Below are 23097 nucleotides of genomic sequence, written 5' to 3'. Positions count from 1 at the left end.
CTGCTTGAAGTCTGGAACGCATGGACATCACCAAACGCTGGGTTTCCTCCTTTGGGATGCTTTGCCAGGCCTTCACTGCAGCTGTCTTCAGTTGTTGTTTGTTCGTGGGTCTTTCTGCTTAAGTTTTGTCTTCAGCAAGTGAAATGCATGCTCGATCGGGTTGAGATCATGTGATTGATTCGGCCATTGCAGAATATTCCACTTCTTTGCCTTAAAAAACTCCTGGGTTGCTTTCGCAGTATGTTTTGGGTCATTCTCCATCTGTAAATTGAAGCGCCGTCCAATCAACTTTGGTGAATTTGGCTGAATCTGAGCAGACAATATATCCCTATACACTTCAGAATTCATCCGGCTGCTTCTGTCTTCTGTCACATCATCAATAAACACTAGTGACCCAGTGCCATTGTAAGCCATGCATGCCCATGCCATTACACTGCCACCACCGTATTTTACAGATGATGTGGTATGCTTCGGATCATGAGCCGTTCTAAGCCTTCTCCATACTTTTTTCTTCCCATCATTCTGGTACAGGTTGATCTTAGTTTCATCTGTCCAATGAATGCTGTTCCAGAACTGGGTTGGCTTTTTTAGATATTGTTTGTCAAAGTCTAATCTGGCCGTTCTACTCTTGAGGCTTATGAATGGTTTGCACCTTGTGGTGAACCTTCTGTATTTGCTCTTGTGAAGTCTTCTCTTTATGCTAGACTTGGATAATGATATGCCTACCTCCTGGAGAGTGTTCTTCACTTGGCTGGATGTTGTGAAGGGTTTTTTCTTTACCATGGAAAGGATCCTGCGATCATCCACCACTGTTGTCTTCCGTGGACATCCAGACCTTTTTGTGTTGCAGAGCTCACCAGTGCGTTCTTTTTTTTCTCAGAATGTACCAAACTGTTGATTTGGCCACTCCTAATGTTCCTGCTATCTCTCTGATGGATTTTCTTTTTTTTGTTGCAGCCTAAGGATGCCCTGTTTCACTTGCATTGAGAGCTCCTTTGACTGCATGTTGTTGGTTAACAGCAACAGCTTCCAAATGTGAATGCCACACCTGGATTCAACTCCAGACCTTTTACTTGCTTAATGGATGATGAAATAACAAAGGAATAGCCCACACCTGTCCATGAAAAAGCTTTTGAGTCCATTGTCCAACCCTTGCTCAGCTCATGTATGTTGGTAGTGGTATGTAAGGTGCTACCTGTGATATATGTATTACTGAAAACAAAAATAGAGAAAAGAATCAAAGTTGTGAGCACTCAGTGCCTGTTTGGAATGATATGGTTGATAAATTAAAAAGGCTTTATTAAAATAAAGCTTTTTTTAATTTACCAACCACATAATTCCAAACAGTGCTCACAACTGGGATTCTTTTCTCTAATTTTGTTTTCAAAGTAATGTGGAAACTAAGACATTCCTCCCAACTGACTCTTTGGTTCTTAGCAGCCCAATAAATAGAAAACATCATCCCATTAAATGCAACTTAATTTGTTACAGCCTTTCCACGAGACCCACTGCAGCAAACTATTTGGATACAAGCACAACCCCCACAAACAATGAATACAGTGTGGAATGTGAGGACTATGGAGAAGTACAGTAGACTACCAGCACAAAAGGCACATTTCCAAACGGACCCAGCTTAGCTTGAAATATTTGGGCTACTCTGAATTCCCCCCTAAGATAAGTGCTTGGATCTTACAGGCACTGTGCAAAAAGTCCTGTGCAGTGGTCCTCCTATTCTATAATCTGAGATCCAGTGGGTTCCATGTCTTGTGTCACAATAAAGAAGTTATATACTGAAAGCAGGCGTGCCACAACTTTTCTCTTCTCCGGGAACTCCAGCAGCAGCAAAGAAACACAGCCGCCAGGTTCGGCAACACAGCGCAGTATGATGTGCAAGTCTTTCATCCTCCTAAATAGACTTAGTATCTATACATAACATATTGTGGTATATTTTTGGTTTTTTTACCAGCATCTCTTGGTAGGCTTTAGATAATGTTATATTAATGATTTGATGTATTTTGACTCTCCCTGTTCCATTTAACACATGGCACCTTTGGGAAAGAGGTTATTGCATAACGCAAGCACAAGAATAGCTAAGTATCATTGTTATGTTGGGTGATTAACTTTTTGTGCTTTGGATGCTAGAAATCAGCTAGAGAGCATCATTGTTTAATTAGAAGTTTAATTTCTGTCTGCACTGTAAAATGCATTTGATTCTTTTCCTCTAGAGACAGCATAGCAAAATGTTTGTCAAATGCTTTCTGTAAATGAAAGCGTTAAAAACTAAGTTACAGTCCTCCTTTGGCACTGGACACATAAGGGCTATAAAGAAAACTTGGCATATGTTAGTCATTTTAATCAGCTCACATTGAATTAGAAGAGGGTTTTTTTTTTCTCTATGGGAGAAATCTCTCCTATGTTATTAAAAGAACCACATAGTTTATACAGTTCAAAGTCACTCTCCCCTTGTTATTATAAGAACCACATTGTTCGTATTCCTGTGAAAGATTAGGCATATTTAAAAATAAATAATAGTGAAAAGCATGGCCAGATTTGTGAATGAACATTTTAGTGGATCAAAATGTCGAGCCGTTCCAACTTACAAATGTCAGGGTTGAAAGCGCCCCCAGGAAGCAGACAGTTATCAGAAGGAAGACGAACAGCTCCCGACGCTTCCCCCATACATGTGGGAACTCGTCCAGCACCGCTGTTATGACGCCCTCCAGACCTGCAAACTACGGACACACAGCTATAAATGTTTCCTGTGCCCAATATTTCACTTTTACATTTTGCAATTGTCTAAAAAGTTTGCGAATAACGCCACATTCGAAAAAACAAAGTTAGACTATTTATTTCAGAAATAGAGAGAGAGAGAGGGGGAGATATAACTGAGAAATAGGATATGTGCATTTTTTTAAATGAGCCTTTATTTCCCAGGTATCTCAGTATCTCTGCCCGTGCAGTATAAGCGACTATTGGCAGGTATAAAAGTGAATGGGCCATCTACTATATAGATCACTCTCTCTGTACTTTCTATGGGTCAGGGGCTTGTGCCTGAAATGATTGCGTGCTGCTGTTTCACGTACACAGCATAATATTGTAGCTTCATATATTGCAACTTTATAATGAGAAAAATATTCTAATAAAATATATTGCCCCCACTACATAAAATTGAGTCAAAAAATCAGCTGAAAGAATGTATACTTTTGTTTGTTGAATAAGTCTGTGGCTGTTATTTCCCTGTTGGAAAATCAGGGTTAGAATGTGCTCCGGAGGAGCTCTGGAAATCTTATGCATCAGAAGTGCAGCTTTCACTCACCGTGCTGTCAAGGCCCAAGGTGATTAACATCAGGAAGAATATGATGGCAAAGAAGGTAGATGCCGGCATGTTAGCGATGGCCTCTGCATAGGTGATGAATAGAAGGCTGGGTCCTGGAACAGCAGTAAGACAAGATGAACTCCTTAGCTCATAACATAGGGGAACACTTTAGGATCTTAAAGGTCAGAGCTTATCCGTATTACCATTCACCTGTTTTACATCTTTAAAGTTCCTTCATTGAGACACTTAATCAAGTCAACATTGATGTCAGATAACAGACCCACAGAGAACTAAATATATGAAAAAGGTAAAAAGGTGCACCAGTAATAGTCAAGAAATGCACCAGTAATAGTCAAGAAATGCACCAGTAATAGTCAAGAAATGCACCAGTAATAGTCAAGAAATGCACCAGTTACCAACTATATGGCACAACTAGCAGCAAGGGCAATATATGTCCCCAATAATCAAACTACTATAACAACTTCTAAACCTGGGAGACAAACCAGAGCCCAATCCAGGCAACAGCATTTCCTCCTGATAGTTGTTAATTATCTTAAGATTGATGGTTAGAGTAATTATAGCAGTGGGGTCAAGTACCGGTTAATTGAAAGATACTCAGGCTCCATCAAGATTTCCCCGGAGGTTAGGACGTATTCCTTATGCTGGCACGAGACTAAGCTGCAAAATGTGTTCCAGATCAAGTGAAAAGGGGAGCGTTGAGAGCACCCAAGATGTCCATGTGCACAAATAATACTAACTTTATTTCATATAGCGCCTTTCTCCCAATGGGACTCAAAGCGTTGCACAATTACAGTATAGTGCGTGGTACGCAGCACATAGGAATATTAAAGACACAGTCCCTGCCCAGATGATTTTACAATCTATGATTCTGGTGCCTGAGGCACAGGGAGTGAAAGTGACTTGGATAAGGTTACAAGGAGCTGATATCAGGATTGTAACCAGGCTCCCTTGCTTTAAACTCAGTGTAGTTGTTCACAGAATCATTGCATTTACTCACCGAGCCGCCCCATCTCCCAAATGCGCCGCAATCCAACCCAGCCTTACAAAAGAATCATCCAGCAGTTTTTAAATTATCTGATCCTGAAAAGGATCTTGTTGGCAAAAATTGACATTGTTTTGGGAAATAAATAATTCAATGATGGTTCACAGAACTGGAACATTTTTGACAGTTTGAGCAAAGTGAAAAAGGAGGATCCAAGTCAGTGACTTTGTACATAAAAGGGCTGCTGGACGTGTTAAGAGAATTAGAGGTGAAAGGAATCTTCTTAGCATGTGCACATTTACAGAATTAATGCCAATTAACGTTTAGAGAATTGAATTGCATTTCAACCTGGCAAAAACGGAATTTGCTATAAGAAAGGAATCGGAGGTTTACTGGTAGCTGGATGCAGTCTATTCTGTTGCCCTCCCTCCCCCCCCTCCCCACCCCCCGAACTTTTATTGCTTAGGAGGTGGAGCTGCAAGATTTTCCATTTAATAATATCATATCTACTCCATTTAGAAAAGTAAGTTACAAATATGAAGAAAAAAAATGTGTGAGCCAAGCTGTCAGAGGGCCAAGGTCTAGTTTGTTGATGTTTAATTATTCAAGGTATGTTATTGTGACATTCATGCTGAACTTGTAATTTGCAAGTGCCCCATATCATTTTACTGGTCTTTATTTTCAGCATCGAAGCGTTAACACTGTGAATATTTGTCAATACCCGTCTTAATAAAGAAATGGATTCTTTTTTTTACACTGTTTACTGTTTAGCTATGCTGAAAAGTGCTCACCAAACTATTACAGAGGTTCAGCGCTGCTAAAAAGAACGTATGATTTTGCAATGTAATTCTGGAGGCCGTCTCCGTCCAGAAAATGAATCCAGCCTCACAGTTGAAGGATCCTGGCTCACCTCATTAGGGACCGTTAATCTGGGGGAGGGGGGCGGTGGGGGTGTTTACAGACCCTTTTTTGGCTTACCCAGCTATTTGAAATAGTTTGCAGTTCACTTGCTGTTTTGATGATCAGTTGTTTGGACAGTCAAATCTGCAGAATGAGCCGTGGCTAAAACCTACGCTTCGGAGACAGCCTACGAGTTCAGCTTATCACTGCTTGTTTTTCAGCACGAAAACTGTCTATAATTTCATCTATGAAGAACCCTCATGTTGGTCCCCTAAAACTTATCACCACCTTCACCAAATTTACATGGATTAGGTAAAGTCACCATTCAATAAAAAAAAAATGCAATTCTCTGCGCACGTTCGCCTTGCTTTGTTATGTTGTAGTACCCTAGAGATATCAGTCTGTGAATGTTATAGTTGTAGGTTTGCAACACAATTTGTTCCACAAGAAATAATAGGTCGTAATGGTTTAAAATAATGCTTATAATATGGGTTATAAGGTAAAATTGGTGCTGGGTGCTTTAAAAAAAATGTTTTATATATAGTCCTATGGCTTCTTATTCCTTTCTCAACATCTTTTTTGGAGACGCTTTGTCCCATATTTACTAGGAAGTCTTCTCCCATGAGACACCATGCAGAGCTGGAAGACACCTTGCAGCCAACTGACTTAAGTTGTCATTAAGGCGTCTTCCGGCACCAGAAAGTGCCTTAGTGAAGGTGGACCTTTATCTTTGAAGCCACAATACTACATTCCCCTACCTTTTATTCTTTTCTTATTTGTATATGTAAAGCATGTAGCAATGTATCATTCTACATTCTGACCTAAGCTGGCAACTGTTTGGTGCTCCTGTTATAAAGCTGTCAAAATCCTGATTGTGTGCCGAACGAAATGGCTGCCCCCTCAGTTTCAGTCAGTCCTTCAGTCAGTGTAACTCAGCAGCTACAATGTGTCCTGATATTACTTAGGTAACATTATCTATTGTTACAGTTTGCAGCTCAAACTAGTGGGAACATTTGGCAACAAATGATCACAAACAGGAAAGTGTTAAAAAGATCTTGCACTGCTGGGGAGGTGTGCTAAAACCTGCTATATAAATCAAAGTATATTAAAACTCATTAAAATGTCACCGAGTTAAAAAATAAAAACATATATATATAGGTAACAACTGCTATCACCAAAGCATGCCATCTGCCTGGATTGATATATATATATATATATATATATATATATATATATATATATATATATATACACAAACACTCTCGCTATTGTCTAATACTAGAAAACGGATTTATTTAAAAAACATACAAGATCTAACGTTTTGCCGCTTTAACACAACTTCCCTTTGTAATGGATTCCATTTGTGCAATAGCAATTTTAATTGGGGTAGGGGTCTCACTATGTTTTGTAGTCAGATCTATAATCTTCTGAGAAGTTTCATTCTTCTCCTTCCATTGGTTGAAGCATTCACCCTTCATGTAATCACAGCACTTGGGAGTATAGGAGGAGATTCCTGCACAACATTTTCTTTGAATTCTATGGTTTTACATATCAGGATATCATAAGAATCATCTGTTCCTTAGCAGGTCTTAAAATTAGGTAAATACAACCTCAGATGAACAACGACACATGACATATTACACAGTGTCATGATTTATTTAACAAAAATAAAGCCAAAATGGAGAAGCTATGTGTGAAAAACGAAGTACACCCTTACTGCTTCCATAGGAATTAAGATGCTAAGTAGCAGGCAGGTGCTGCTAATCAAATGCCCTTGATCATCAGCAAGTGTGACCACCTCTATAAAAGCTGAAGTTTTAGCAGTTTGCTGGTCTGGAGCATTCAGGTGTGTGTTAACACAATGCCAAGGAGGAAAGACATCAGCAATGATCTTAGAGAAGCAATTGTTGCTGCCCATCAATCTGGGAATGGTTATAAGGCCATTTCCAAACAATTTAAAGTCCATCATTCTACATTGAGAAAGATTATTCAAAAGTGGAAAACATTCAAGACAGTTGCCAATCTTCCCAGGAGTGGACGTACCAGCAAATTCACCCCAAGGTCAGATCGTGCAATGCTCAGAGAAATTGCAAAAAACCCAAGAGTTACTTTTCAGACTCTACAGGCCTCAGTTAGCATGTTAAATGTTAAAGTTCATGACAGTACAATTAGAAAAAGACTGAACAAGTATGGTTTGTTTGGAAGGGTTGCCAGGAAAAAGCCTCTTCTCTCTAAAAAGATCATGGCAGCACGGCTTAGGTTTGCAAAGTTGCATCTGAACAAACCACAAGACTTCTGGAACAATGTCCTTTGGGCAGATGAGACCAAAGTGGAGATGTTTGGCCATAATGCACAGCGCCGCGTTTGGCGAAAACCAAACACAGCATATCAGCACAAACCCCTCATACCAACTGTCAAGCACGGTGGTGGAGGGGTGATGATTTGGGCTTGTTTTGCAGCCACAGGACCTGGGAACCTTGCTGTCATTGAGTCGACCATGAAATCCTCTGTATACCAAAGTATTCTAGAGTCAAATGTGACGCCATTTGTCCGACAGCTAAAGCTTGGTCGAAATTGGGTCATGCAACAGGACAATGATCCCAAGCACACCAGCAAATCTACAACAGAATGGCTGAAAAAGAAAAGAATCAAGGTGTTGCAATGGCCCAGTCAAAGTCCAGACCTCAACCCGATTGAAATGCTGTGGCTTGACCTTTAGAGAGCTGTGCATAAACAAATGCCCACAAACCTCAATGAACTGAAGCAACGTTGTAAAGAAGAGTGGGACTGATAAAGTCATAAGGAAAACGATTGCTAGTTATTGCTGCTAAAGGTGGTTCTACAAGCTATTGAATCATAAGCTATACTTAGTTGTTCACACATGGCTTCTCCAGTTTGGCTTTATTTTTGTTAAATAAATCATGACACAGTGTAATATTTCATGTGTTGTTGTTCATCTGAGGTTGTATTTACCTAATTTTAAGACCTGCTAAGGAACAGATGATTGTTATTATGTCCTGATATGTAAAACCATAGAATTCAAAGAGAGTGTACTTTCTTTTTCACACCACTGTGTGTGTGTGTGTGTGTGTGTGTGTGTGTGTGTGTGTGTGTGTGTGTGTGTGTGTGTGTGTGTGTGTGTGTGTGTGTGTGTGTGTGTGTGTGTGTGTGTGTGTGTGTATATATATATATATATATTCATGTAGGCAGAATTTCCCATTTCTCAAAAGCATTTGCTATTTTGCAGGCTGTAGTAGCCACTATAACAGTGATTTCTAGCCTTTTTTTGGTTAAGGAACCCTAGAGTTAGATTGTGACATTCTGCGGAACCCCAAACCTCTATAATAATGTGTCTGAAATTAGATGCATTGTAAATTTGTCTGCATTTGGTACAATATTACAATGACCTGCAAATTGCAGGGAACCCTTGAGCGATGCCTGGTGAACTCAAGGGTTTGAAAAACACTGCGCTATAACATATATCATCTATCCACATACATAAACGCAGCAACTATCCACAGGCACAGAACATACCTGCATCTTTGGCCACCTCAGAGACGTCCAGGTTCCTCATTTCTGCCATGTAGCCCAAGACAGTGAATATGACAAAGCCAGACATAAAACTAGTCATACAATTTACTGTGCTGGTAATCAGAGCATCCCTGCAACATAAACCCAGACAGTTGCGAGTGAACATCAAGTTGTAGTTCCAACTATTATCATGTTCTGTACTCTTTGGTAATGCGGTAACAAGGGAAACACAGGGGAAATAAACTACTTGACCAAGGAGCTTACACTATAGTTCTGGCATTCAAGCACAGCAGAATGAAATGATCTGCCAAGGAGACGGCATTAACACAACCACTGTAGCTCAGGGCAGTTATCATCTGAGGGAAATTAAGGAAAACGTACATATGATACTAACTGGTAGCAGTTGTTGTGAAACTTATTGTAGCTAGCGAAGGCTAGTAATACACCAAACCCTGGGCCCAGCGAGAAGAATATCTGTGCAGCAGCATCAACCCAGACCTGCAAGGACAAAGAAAAAAGGCTGAGGGCGTGAAAACAAACCAAAGGACTAAATCAAATGTGTTGTAATGACATAAGACAGAATAGTGCTGAGGTAACTTGCCCCATAGCACAACCCACCGCTTTGGTAAAGAAGTGAATTCATCTTAGTGCATAATGCCTTGATTTCACATATCGTCTGGCTTAACAGGCCTCCACTAATGTATACATGTATATGGTTGTGACTGCTGCCTTTGCCTGTCAAGATGGCAACCCAGTGTAAAGGGTTAGTCTTGCCACCATAGGGTTGGAGAGTGCCTCAGCCCTAGTAATATGTAACTCATGTTTCTATGTGTTTTACCACTGTGTTGGGTTTATCTGTGTGACTCATGGTCTGCCTGGGTCAGTGACAATGGCTGCGTATGAGGCATACAATGAGTCAGGGGGCTAACCATAATGTGGGACAATGGGGAATGAGTGAAGGACGTACCCGCGTGCTGGGAAAGTACACACTCCAAGGCCTGAGCATTGTTCTCTCCCCGGCAGCAAGGCGTCAAAATCTGTGTGGTGCCTGGACCTGATCTCGGGGCACGTTTCCCATCAGTCGGTTCTAATTCCCCACGCTCCCAAGGCCTTGCACCTTGGGGCTGTCCTAAAGCACTGGCTCCACTCCCTCTCCAGATTAGCCCATTACGCGTGCCCCCTCACTCCGGATTGGCTTAGCGGTTATAGGGATACCCCTGATTGGTCGGCACCCGATTCTCCATGATTTTGAATGGAGGCCGGGTAACTATACAAGCTGACACTGTTCCGAGCTCCACAGAGGTTTCAGGCTGGTATCGATGGCTGGAGACCAACCTATCATTAGACTATATGGACCCGCAGCGGTCTCCCCTTGTTAATGGGGAACAAGGATTCTACAAGGACTTTCTATGGTGGCATCCAGGGTAAGCAAGCTTTGGTAGTGCACTGCACCTAGTGAGTTAGGGGTCCCCATAAGTTCATGTTTTGTGGGGGTTATTGCTGTGTTTGTTTGATTGATGATTACTGTTGGCTCTGACCAAATCACCTAAGGTTTATTAACCTTTGTGTTCTGCCTGATAATTGCCCTCCCAACGTAATCTGGTCATCCCCACCTGTGACAATGATTCAACAAGATATATTAACGGTAAGAAGTGATATACAGAAATATTCTCAAGAACAACACTCTTTTTGCTAAATGCTTTACCGACCTGTCTCCCTCCTGCCTTTTACCTCCGAACTCGTCTTTTCTTGCACGATCAACTTTATTCATTTCCCTACCCTCCTGGACCCTCTGAAATCTGGCTTTCGTACAGCTCACTCAACTAAAACTGTCTTCTCTCAACCTGCGACTGCCCTTACTAAATTAGCCAATGATCTCCATGAAGCAAATCCCAATTTCATTTTTGTGCTGCTTATCCTATTTGATCTCTCTGCTGCTTTCAGAACTGTTGACTACTGTTCTTCTTCAGATTCTACGCTCTCTTGGTATCAGTAACAATGCTCGATCCTGGTTCCCCTCATTCCTCTCCCACTGCTCCTTTCCTGTCTTACTTGTTAAAACGTCTTCGTCCCCTGTTGATGTCTGCTGGTGAATATCATGACTCTGTTCGTGACTTATCACGTGGTTGCCTCATCAACTCTTTTTTGCTTTAGAATGCTACACAGATATATTGCAGTGGTTTGCAGAAGAATTCACCCCCTTACCAATAATGTCACACATTGCTGAATTACAAATAATGTATGCACATTTTTCCAAATGAACTATTTTTATTCAAAGCTACAAAGCTGCAGTGGTTAAACTGAACACTGTTATATGAGGAGGAGGTTAAACGTCAGCCTCACAACTTTCTCCTTTGCAATCTATCCAAGATTCAGTAGCTACGGTCATTTCACTTTCTTCCAGAATAGTGTCTGCTCATCAGCTTAAAGCCTCAAAACGTGACATCTTACAGGGTTATAAATAAATCAGTTCTGTAGTATTAGATAGAAGTGACTATTTTTTTTTTATTATTCAACTCTTAATGCCATTTTTTATGAGTTTTAATATACTGAGCAGTCTTTGATTTCTATAAAAGGTTTTAGCCCACCCTAACCTAAGCAGTGCAAGATATTTGCCACACTTTCCTGTGTGGTATAATTTGTTACAAATGTTCCCAGCACTTTGAGCTGCAAACTGTAACAATAGATAATGTTATCTTAGTAATATAAGGATACATTGTAGCTGCTGAGTTACACTGACTAAAGCTGCCATTATGTGAGTCACACAATCAAGATTTTTACAGATTTATAACAGGAGCACCTAAAGATTGCCAGCTTAGGTAAAAATGTAGAATTATACATTGTCACATGCTTTACATATACAAATAAGAATAAAAGAAAAAGATGGAAAGCAGTACTGCTGCTTTAAATCCCTGTCCTGACTTCCCATCATGTTCTGGGCCACCTACGAAGTTCTCCTTCCACCATTTTAAAGGCCCCTCCAATCGTCTGCTCCTCTCTACATGTCATCTTTGATGTCTCATTATCAGTGGGGTAACTGCGCCGTAAGGGGAACCCGGCCAAGGTCGCGGGGTCATGACATTGCAGTGTCAGCCCGTTGTCATGGCAATGCACCAACATGTGACGTCACATCGCCATAACGATGCAGCACGTCGATGGAGGAGGGTTGCTCTTACAGAGGCCCTGCTCTCTCCCCCGGCAATCTGTTTCATTGCTGTGGGGAACAGCATGGGGCCTCTGTAACCGCGTGGTGGGGGAGTTCATTGAATCTGGAATAAGGGTCTCGTCTCCCTTTGGGTCTCTCCCCCTCGAACGTGTCCCGGGCGTTAGTTACGCCACTGCTTGTTGTGCCCCTGCTTGTCTACTGCACTCTGTTCATACTGCAATCTGTTCATACTGCACTCTGTTCATACTGCACTCTGTTCATACTGCACTCTGTTCATACTGCACTCTGTTCACACTGCACTCTGTTCATACTGCACTCTGTTCACACTGCACTCTGTTCATACTGCACTCTGTTCATACTGCACTCTGTTTTTTCACCATTATTTCTGCACACTGTTCATAACTGTTTCCTTAGTTTTCACCCCTTCCACCTCTTCTTGTCTTTTTTCACTCACTGCCCCTCACATGTGGAACTCCCTCAGAATGCACCAAGCACATTCTCTTCCCACCTATACTTCAAACCTAAAAACACACCTTCTGAACAAAGCACGTCCAAAGCAAGGACTCGCGGCTACTGCCCCACCGTCGCTCTTACCAACTATCATAACAAGCCCTGCCGTCTCCTCCATTGAGTCCTGCACCTGCACTGTCTGTAAATCTCCTAATATACCACTCAGATTGTAATCCTGGAGCACAGATTTCCTGTCCTATTGTCTATTTTTATATTTGTTGCACTTATTGTATTATAATTCCCTGTATTGTGCGGCCTCTTTTCTAAAGCACCGTGTACACTGTTGGTGCTATATAAATAAAATAATACATACATATACAAGAGATAATGCTTTTTGACACTCCTCTGGAGCACATGGAGTTGCTGGATGCACTGATCAGAGTATCAGAATAATCTAACCCTGAATGACCTCCAATGTTCCCTGTATGTAGCTCACGTGAGCGTAAGCGCACAGGAATTTTGGCAGTGCATCCAAAACATCCCCCCAATGCGCACGCATGAGGAGAGCCACCAGCCACGTTTCATTAACATTAATAAAAAAGACATTTAGGCAAAAAAATAATTATTGCTAAAAGGTCTGTTTCTCACCTCTGTGGTTAGCAGCTTCTGCCAGTCGGGCTTCAGGTAGAAGAGAACTCCCCTCCAGGCACCTGGGAGCGTAGCCCCTCGTATTAACAGGAGGGTGAGCACAATGTATGGAAATGTGGCAGTAACCCACACCACCTGGCAAAGAGAGGCAAGGGAGAGTGATGCATCTGTTACCATCATAATACAACATAATACAGCATAATAATACGCTCAAGAACACCAGCGTTTATAACCAAATCTGGCAGAATTATTTATTTATTTTTTAGCTTTTTAAAGGAGGTTTTATATCCCCACAGTACAACAGAAAGTCAGCTTTTGTCACAAGGACCTTGAGAGTTTTTGTGCTTGAGATTCACTACACTTGAACCATGAACCAACTTCTGAATGCCTTGTTGCTCACTCATGTATATACCCTGACTGACGTTCATAAGACTTGACTTTGATATTAGACTGGAGGTGCCCTGGGCACCTTTTTGGTTCTACTCATACATTGAAAATTACTTGGACTGGTGAACCAACTTCTGAATGTCTTGTTGCTTACTCATGTAGATACCCTGACTGACATTCATATGGTTTGACTTTGGTTTTAGACTGTAGGTGCCCTGGGCACCTTTATGTTTACACTCATACATTGAAACCTACTTGGAATACACATGCCTGCTTACAAAGCCTCTACCTACTTATATTCCTCCTTTTATTGTGCCACTATATGAAAACGATACTATATATATATGTGCCAGACATCCTGTTGTTTATTTTCTCCAGTTTTGCACACTGACCTTGCCAGATGTTTTGACCCCCTTCCATATGCTGAAGTAGACCACAATGAAGATGAAGAGCAGACAGAGAGTGAGCTGCCAGCTAATCCCCCCAAGGTCCTGCAGACCTTTTGACTTGTGTATCTGCAGCACTAGCCGGCTGAAAGACAGGACGAAGAGCCTGGATTTGTATCCTCTCACTGCTAATGGGGAGTCCAATGTAACGCGCCCCCTGACTCAAAGAAATCTAGTACGAAGATAGAATGGTTGGCAGAACCATAACATCTCAGCTGCCAGGCATCAGTGCAGAGTGGAATAATGCACCTTAACCTCATCTGGCTGTGAAGGATTTATACTCAAGTCTATCACATAACATAATGCTTAAAATCATGAGTACCAAGTTATTTTAGGCAATGCTTATACTTTGTTATGTTGTTTGACTGTTTTTGCCTAATAAAAATGTTTGAAAAAAAAAAATCATGAGTACCTCATACCTTGTTTAATAAAAATAAAAAACAACCAGTCCAAGTGTTTTAGATATTTGCAGGTCAGGTACTTTATAATGCAGGTGCATTCCAAGGCACAAACCTCCATGATCTCCCACTTCGAACTGCTGTTTGATTCAAGATTCATTGGGCTCTTTCTGAGCCCATTCTATAACCAAGAATGTGTATACATGTCAAAATGGGAGGAGGCATTGGGGGATACGTTAGAGGATGAGAACTGGTCGGACATATGCCTCCATATGCACCGTTGTCAAGGAAAACGCGTGCAAACTATTGTTCCATTGGAAGTTAACGCCGGTCAAACTTCATGCCATTAATAAGTCACACTTGGTGGCCTGCTTTAGAAGTTGTGGGCAAAATGGCTCCTTATCCAATATCTGGTGATTCTGCCCCATAATAATTCCATTCTGGAACGAAATATTCAACATTATCAATGCCCTACAGGGCACATCACTGAGACCTGAGCCTTGGGCGGATCCCTTGGGTAGGCAAGTCTCACATCTCGCTAGACACAAGGCCAAACTCCAAACCCATATATTAACGGCAGCCAAATGCTGTGTGGCTGCTTTCTGGCAAAAACCCAACGCCCCCGATCTTAACGTGATCAAAAATAGACTATGGCATGTTATGTCCATGGAAAGGGTCACGGCTTTTCTCAGAGAACATTGCTCCCCGTTCACTAATGTTTGGGGTCCATGGTTTGATCTTGAAGGCCGTGGTAATGGCACTATAACGGAGGCACTCCTCTAGCAAATTGTCTCTAGGGGACTCTCTGGGGACCTTGATGATGAGGTCTGTGGACCGTTGTTACGGGCTCTCTCTCCTGCCGCTCTATTTACTATTATGATGTACCTTACTACGTTTGTATCAATACGATCTTATCTGTGGTATTGTCTCCTCCCCCATCAGTATGTGGTCCACTCCCCCATTTTATTTTCTGCACCCCCTTAAATCCCTGAAAAATAAAAAGTTCGAAAAAAATAATAAAATAAAAAACACCTTTTGAAAGCAAAGGGACGAAGACAATTAGACGGTTGCGAAATATAATACAGAAATCTAAAAAAAAAGACACCGCAGGGCAAAGTATTCCATGAATATTCTGCAGCCTGTATTTATATTGATTGCTTTACATTTTCCTGAGCACTTATCCTACTTGCAATAATGCAAACTGTATAAAGAACCATGAATTTCCCCTTTGAATCTCAGGCACGAACTGCAAATGAGACGGCGCTCCACTGGACGTGTGTAAATAATAGTGCTGCTTTATTACAGGATTTACCCTTGAGTCCTACCTCGGACCTTTATCAAGATAGATCCAAAGTCAGACCGAAGTGTCAACCCTTTAATGCAGCAATACTATTGTTCACACCCGTTCGGTGGAGTGCTGTCTCATTTTCTGCTCCTGCATGTGCTCCTGATTCAGAGTGGGAAGCAGTGCAGCCGGCGCAGGGCTGTGAGTGTGCCCCTGTAACCTATTAGTTTCATACCTTTAAATCTCAGCTTATATTTGATACTCTGAGAGCTGCACAGAATTATTATTCCCACTTTTTCTAGGTGGTCTTGGACATTATTGGACCCTCTTATTTTGGATTGATTGCATTCTTTATTTGCTTTTCACAATGATTTATACGTAAGGTTATGTATTGATATTCAGAGCATGTTTTAGCACGTATGGTATCACCATAGAAAAGATCACTTTAATAACTATTCAAAATCCTTTGCCAAGATATTGATCTGTTTGAACAACTTTGTGTACTGGAATGATGTCGAATTTCAATTTGAGAGTATCTCTTTCTTTCATGCTTCACTTATTTATTTGATAATTCGAGTCTCTTATCCAATATGCTGTACAGCAGGGGTACCCAACACCAGTCCTCAAGGGCCACCAACAGGCCAGGTATCCGTGCTATCCCTGCTTCAGCACAGGTGGGTGAGTCATAGACTGAGCCACTGATTGCACCACCTGTGCTGAAGCTGGGATATCCCAGATACCTGGCCTGTTGGTGGCCCTTGAGGACTGGAGTTGGCCACCTCTGCTTTGCACACAATCCCAGCATGCTCTAGCCTCAGAACCCACCACATCATATATATATATATATATATATATATATATATATATATGTATGTATGTATGTATGTATGTATGTATGTATGTATGTATGTATGTATGTATGTATGTATGTATGTATGTATGTATATATATATATATATATATATATATATATATATATATATATATATATGTAAAGAGGAGTACTACTGTGCATGGCCAAATGTGTACAACAAAAGACAAAAATACCCAATGCTACATCCAATGTGATAAAAATCCATAGTTAAATACCTGAATGTCAGTATGCTCATGAGTATGGGCCATTTAGTTAAACCCTTTGGCCAAAGAGTTATAAGTCTGCAAGCCACGTCAAGGCATGACCAGTATGCAGGTCCTAACACTAGCTATGCAAATTCCCATGTATCTCTGCTGTGCAGCCGCGTCCCTGCGCTGGTATAGATTAACAATAAAAGCAGAGCTTTTCTTCAGGATTCCAAAGCGACTTCCCGGCATGTTGGATGGGCGCCAATGCCCCCCACTCTCTCAATAATTTATTACATATTTCCTTTGATCTCACGCTTAATTTTTTTTCTTCTGTCATTTTTTTCAACGTCCCTCTCCCTCTCCCCTCCTTTTCAGTCTCATCGTCCCTCCGGCCCCCTTATTCCTCACCACACTTACATGCACTTACGTGTAAAACTCCTCCGCCGGTGAGCTGGAGCTGGCGGCCCAGATGACGCTGCTGTTCTGGAAGTAGTTGGTGCAGTTGTCGGTGTTCCACGCGTTGTGGCAGCTGGTCCAGGGCAGCTCGGCCCGGAAGGAGAATATGAGGTAGTAGAGAGCCCAGGCCATAATGGTGTTGTAATAAAACGCTATATAGAGAGCGATCATGCAGATGGCGTAGCCGATTCCTGGGGAGGGAGGCGGACCATTTGTTAACCACAACCACATCGCCTTGATAGTATTTGGGATGTCACTTAACTCTGTTGCGGCCAGAGCGGCAAACAGCTCGCTGCATTACAAGACTCCATGGCAGCGAAAGGGTTAAAGTCCCAGTCCCACTTAGCCACATATACTAGACCTGCAACACAGTAAAAGCACTTTCACATGTAACCCCCTTCTCTGACATTTTTAATGTTTGCAACACTATTTCAACAAATGTTTAATAAGTATGTATGTATGTTCTTGATTTATATAATGCCAACTCTGTACACAGACAGGACCTCACAGATGCTTACCTCTGAAATAGGTGCTGGTAGCTGCTCTGTCTCAGCAAGCAGAGCTTTAAAGTTTGAAGCTCTCGCCTCACGTGGGCCAATAGGAAGCCGCACCGATGATGTCAGGGCTTCCTATTGGCCCGCAGGCCGGGAAGTATCTGAAGGGCGGACGTACTGTGAACCCTGGTAGGTAGCCGCCTCATATATAAAATCGCAAACAACCTGCCGTCTTGGATTGCCTCTTTAATAGAATAAAACATTGTAGTGAAGGAAGTCTGCGAGAGTGTGAGATTTCCTCCAGAAGCATTCAGATGAACGAGCGCAGGAACGCAGCATGCGCGTGTGGGAATTTAGCCAGGGTCTGGGGTTAGAAGAGCGAGAACGGCAGAGAGAAAGCGGGGCATGTAGATCAAGAGAGGAGGATAGGGCAGAGTTGTAGTTCCTGACTAGGTTGTCAGGGTCTGAAGCAGAGCTGAGAGAGGAGAGGGAGGAGCATAAAGTGGAATCAAAAGCTGGTAGGTTAATAGAGCGCAGGTCTCTGCAGAAGCGAGGTGTAGGTGGAGGTGGAGAAGGGGAGAAGAGAGAAAGAGAGAAAGAGATGAGGTGATGGTCAGAGAGAGGAAAAGGGGAAATGGAGAAATCAGAGAGAGCTAGCTAAACTAATAACAGAGCAAATTCAATAGTGAAATACTAATACACTTATCATCCAACGCTTTTCGTAGGTGTAAACCTACTTCATCAGGGAATAGTTTACTCTGGACAGTGCCATTATTTAAATACCTTTAAAAAAAGCTATTGGCCTACTAAAATTCATAGGTGTACGTATCTAAACCAATCAAGACACATTCTGAAATTAGGGCAGGTGGTGTCACTAATAGCAATACATAATTAAAATAAAACATAAATCAATTTAATACAGGAAGTGCATATAATAGAAAACATATAAAAAACATATAAAAAGGGGGCATAAGACAATCGAATCATAAGTAAATGAATAGCGTAATTCCTGCGTAATGGCGATTTGTTGTGCGTCCATCTGCTGCTATACAGGACAACCGCGCTTTAACTACTGAAGGTGGCTTTCTTCATTCTGTGTTTGCACGGCGGTCATCGACCCCTCTCTGTATCCCTCGGACTTTGATATTATTCTCATACCGGTTGAAACCCTTAAGTGACATCCTCATGGACTCTATCCACATATCATCTGGTGAAGGAGGCTGGTCTACTACTTCTGAAGCAGCGGATGGCGCTGCCCACCTGTGGGAGTTCGGGTCCGACCGTGGTAACACCATGCTGGTTATGTTTAAAAGAAATTTTTTGTACGTGCGATACTTACCAGGATATCACTAAAATACTTTTATTTACTACACTATTTTCTTCTCTATTTTTTGTCTGTAGCTTCTCAAGATGCTGAGCCATCTTTGTGGATAAGCAGATAACTCCATTTATATTTCCTGCACACAGGTAATGTATTTACCGTAGTAAATATTGGCCTATCTATGCCCTTGTTTTTTGCAATATCTCACTTTATTTTATTATTCATTATTTATTTTATACAATCATTGGTGTGCTATTTCACTGTATTTTACTGTACTTTGACTTGTCTGTTCAGAAAACATTGTTACAGAAGCTTGTGGATCATCTATGTGCTCTTTGGCGAACTTCAGACGGGCAGCAATGTTCTTTTTAGAGAGCAGTGGTTTCCTCCTGGCTATCCTTCCACGAACATCATCCTTGTTCAATCTTTTTTTGATAGTTGAGTCACGAACACTCACATTAGCCAAGGAGAGTGGCCTGCGGATCCTTGGATGTTACTCTGGAATCCTGTGTGTCTTCCTGGGTGACTTGTTGGTTTGTTCTTGGAGAGATTTTGGTAGGACGACCGCTCCTGGGTAGAGTGATTGTGGTTTTGAGCTTTCTCCATTTGTAAACTATCTGTCTGACTGTGGATTGGTGGAGCCCCAAATCCTTATAAATGGTTTTGTAATCCTTTCTAGACTGATGAGCATCAATAACTGCTTTTCTGAGGTCCTCTGAGATTACTTTTAAAGAAAGTGCATCTGGTGTGTGAATAAAGTTGTGATAAGAATTTATAAAGATGGTTTGCTAAACAGGTACGTTTTTAGACAGGGCTTGATGTTTGTGGGAGGAGTGTGCCGGAGAGCGAGAGAAAGGAACGTCCTAATTGTAATAAGCACAACAGCAAATTCCTCTAGATTATGCAATACATTCTGCCTTTATTAGTGGCTATTTAAGGAATCATACCTAATGAGGCAATATAATGCTGCAGTGATTCATAGTTGCAGTGAATGGGCTGAGTTGTAACGTGAAATCTTAAAATAACAACAATAGTGGCCCAAGATAAACAGAAATTGTCCATCAGTAACTCTCTGCAGTTGAAGACAAAGTAAGTGAAGTGATTAGGGAGAGAAATGGAAAAGGGGCAATTTCTAAAGGAAGAATGTTTTGTGTATTTGCTAAGTGGGGACTTTGGCAATGCACGTCCTTCATCTATTTGCAGCAACACTTCATTGTCAGGTCTGCGATTTAACTTTCTCTCAGGTACATTGCGTTCCCAGTGCTGGCTCCCTCCTCTTACCTTTAAATAAGGGGCAGATTTTCCTCCATATAGAGATGCAGCCGTTCCTGTGATACTGACCCAATGCCAGCTCCATATAAAACAGAGGGATCCCACCAAAGATGGCCATGATCACGTAGGGGATGAGGAAAGCTCCTAAGAAGACATAGGGTTACAAACGATAGCTGTTTCGCTGACCATTGGATAAACTGGTGCTTCAGATGGGGAGCCAATGTAAGTTCAGGAGAGCAAAACATTTATTGAAAAGGGCAGTGCTCACTCACACTGTAGGGGAGGGGTTGGCAACTCCAGCCATCAAGGGCCATTTTTCAGGTCTTTGACTGATTCACTGATTGAGCCAGCTGTGCTGAAGCAGGGATATCCTTAAAACCTGACCTGTTGGTGGTACTTGAGTACTGGGGTTGCCCACCCCTCACATAGAGGGTAATGGGGGATATGTAGAAGAATTACAAGTGTTAGAATGGGGGTACACTGAGAATTCCTCTTATTTGATGAATACAGCTGTCCTTTTCTGCACTGGCTTTACCCTTTCATCTGCATTCGTGAGACCTAAGTAAATAGACTCCAGTATCCCATTGCAACTCACTGCAGAATCCAGAACTTAATTGACCTACTTAGCACACTGCAAGCTCGAAACACAGCCCCACAGTATTATATATTTATATATTTAATGTTTAAAAAAAACAAAACAAAAAAAAAACATAAATTCCTCAAATAATATTGGATGTGCATTGGGGCGTCTTTATTTACTGATATATAGGTACAACATTCTTATTGGTTATTATCAGTATTTATTATATGTCGCTTTCTGCTGTTAACAGTACCAGGTATAGAAGTAAACATTAAAATAAGAAGAATCCTGCACTGAAATCCCAGTGGTATAGTCACGGTTACAAAGACAGGTGATCTTCAGCATAGATATGGGGATTGACTGAACCAAAAGTCCAAGGCCAATTTCTCAACTTCTGAACCTCTGGGCATGGCCCATGTTTTCCCACAGACTTTCTCTGGTTCTGCAGCACTTGCTGATATATATATATATATATATATATATATATATATATATATATATATATATATATATATATATATATATATATATATATATATATATATATATATAAAAGTGTATATTTGCTGTACCTGTCCTGTGTATTAGAGAGGATTCTAGTTCTGAAGTTTGTGTTAGAGAAATTCTCTGAGAAACTCAATAGAGCCAGAGACTCTTTTAGCCGAACATGCAATGTTAGGTAGCTCATGGCCCTTGCAAGAATGTCATTGTTCTAATTCTGTGTCACCATAAATGCAGCGAGCTATACCTATATGATCAACTACGGTAGATAAGTCTTCCACAGAGTTATATAGAAACATTAAAGACACCGGGCCATATTTAGTAAGCGGTGCTACTCCATAAAGTATCTTCTGGTGCTGGAAGACAGCATGCAGTCCAGTCATTTTAATGAGCAATAATGCGCTGGAACGTGTCTTGAAAAATAGCACATCTTAGTAATTATGTAATGCTATCGCCATCTGCGGTTAACTTCTCATACCAGCGTTATTAAGTATTAAGCCCATAGATACACAACAATCTCTGCTCGAGATACAGTATACAATAGTTTATATATATGAAAGCTGATGCACACCTCATCCTATTATTTTAAGGAAAGATGATGCAGCCGTATGTAACATATAGCTTTCACCCTAACTATATGGCTTAGACTGCACAGATCTTTCTGTTATGAAAAACTGTATTCTTATTGAGACATACTTTCATGGAAGACAAAGGATTAGAGTACTGACCTCCTCCGTTCTGGTAACAGATATAAGGGAATCTCCACACATTGCCCAGGTCCACTGCATAGCCAATAACTGAAAGAAGAAAGTCTATTTTTTTACTCCAAGTCTCTCTCTCTCCAACCTGTGTCTGCAAATGCTGCACCTCAGCCCTGCAGGAGGGGGTGACAGTGAGTGCAGGGGCCGAAGCCTCATCCCCTCCATTTCTGGTGCCATTGCAGGGTCCCTCAGGGCTCTGCACTGCTGAGTATTTGTTGGAGATATGCCCAGGCTCTCCTCTCTCCCCTGGGCTAGGATGAACCTTGTTGAGCTCTTCAGACAGACGTAGAGAGGGTTTGCAGTTCCTCAGCTGCTGCCCATCTTTTTTGCAATCTGAACGGGCCCGGCAGGTCAGGGGCTCTTTTTCCGAGCCCAGAGATGGGCTCTCACTGCAGGTCGGCTTTCTTTCCATCTTCTTGGTTAGGTAGAGGTGTGGCAGATGCCCATTGGCAATTGGTAGGGATTCTGTAACCTTCTTCTGATGTCAATGGCTTTCACGCTGGGGAATTCTCCTCCAATGTTACACCAGCCTGGCTGCAACCACAGAAAAGGCACAATGGTAAAGAAACTCATCATGAAGCTTGGAAGGAAAGGGGAATCATTGCGTGATGTGTTAGTGACAAACAAGTTTCCCTTGTGTGTAACTGAGATAGCAACTATGTATTCCTTTGATGTTTGTGTGTCCCTGATATCTCTATAGGATGGATGAGGTGTATAAGTGCCTCTGCTACATGTCAAAGACAGGCGAGAAGTACAGTACTGTATATATATCTTGGAAATCTATATACTGTACTGTAGGATGGGTGAGGATAGGTCAATGGGGAGAAGGTCTCGAGCGTAGTGAGTAGAACAGGAAGGAGGGGGCAAGGGGAATGGGTGGTGGTGAATAATGAGAGGTAATGGTGTTTGTTCTATTATTTAGAGGAATTGTAACAAGTGAAAAGAATAATGCACAATTCTGTATTTTTGTTTCTGGCTGGGTATCCCATAAACACAATCAGAGGCATTAAAATAGCTGTATAATAACAAAAAGATACATAGACTCAGCTCACACCCTGGTAGAGGGAGTGGCTCAGTGAGTAAAGACCCTGACTGAGAGTTTGGGGAGCCTGGTTCAATT

General features: G+C 41.6%; 1 protein-coding gene and 1 long non-coding RNA gene across 4 annotated transcripts in view; one reads left to right on the top strand and one right to left on the bottom strand.

The window, feature by feature from the left end:
• The window catches only part of SLC6A4 (solute carrier family 6 member 4), a 122545-nt gene that overhangs the window by 35104 nt on the left and 64344 nt on the right, over positions 1 to 23097 (bottom strand). For all 3 annotated transcript variants that reach the window (XM_075594235.1, XM_075594234.1, XM_075594236.1), the window contains 9 exons: positions 21945 to 22511; positions 20145 to 20279; positions 17020 to 17239; positions 13794 to 13932; positions 13015 to 13149; positions 9145 to 9248; positions 8754 to 8881; positions 3317 to 3429; positions 2601 to 2732 (listed from right to left, as the gene is read on the bottom strand). In XM_075594235.1, the coding sequence (XP_075450350.1) occupies positions 2601 to 2732; positions 3317 to 3429; positions 8754 to 8881; positions 9145 to 9248; positions 13015 to 13149; positions 13794 to 13932; positions 17020 to 17239; positions 20145 to 20279; positions 21945 to 22389 (1551 nt within the window). In that variant the 5' untranslated portion in view covers positions 22390 to 22511. The remainder of the gene's footprint in view (positions 1 to 2600; positions 2733 to 3316; positions 3430 to 8753; positions 8882 to 9144; positions 9249 to 13014; positions 13150 to 13793; positions 13933 to 17019; positions 17240 to 20144; positions 20280 to 21944; positions 22512 to 23097) is intronic.
• LOC142491535 (uncharacterized) overlaps positions 21215 to 23097 on the top strand; it is a 258875-nt gene continuing 256992 nt past the window's right edge. Inside the window, exon 1 of the long non-coding RNA XR_012800421.1 lies at positions 21215 to 21270. This is a non-coding gene — a long non-coding RNA (uncharacterized LOC142491535). The remainder of the gene's footprint in view (positions 21271 to 23097) is intronic.

Source organism: Ascaphus truei, chromosome 3 (assembly GCF_040206685.1).
Source record: "Ascaphus truei isolate aAscTru1 chromosome 3, aAscTru1.hap1, whole genome shotgun sequence".
Taxonomy (NCBI): Eukaryota; Metazoa; Chordata; class Amphibia; order Anura; family Ascaphidae; genus Ascaphus; species Ascaphus truei.
The sequence above is the reverse complement of the archived record's forward strand: the minus strand, read 5'-3'. Positions and strand labels throughout refer to the sequence as shown.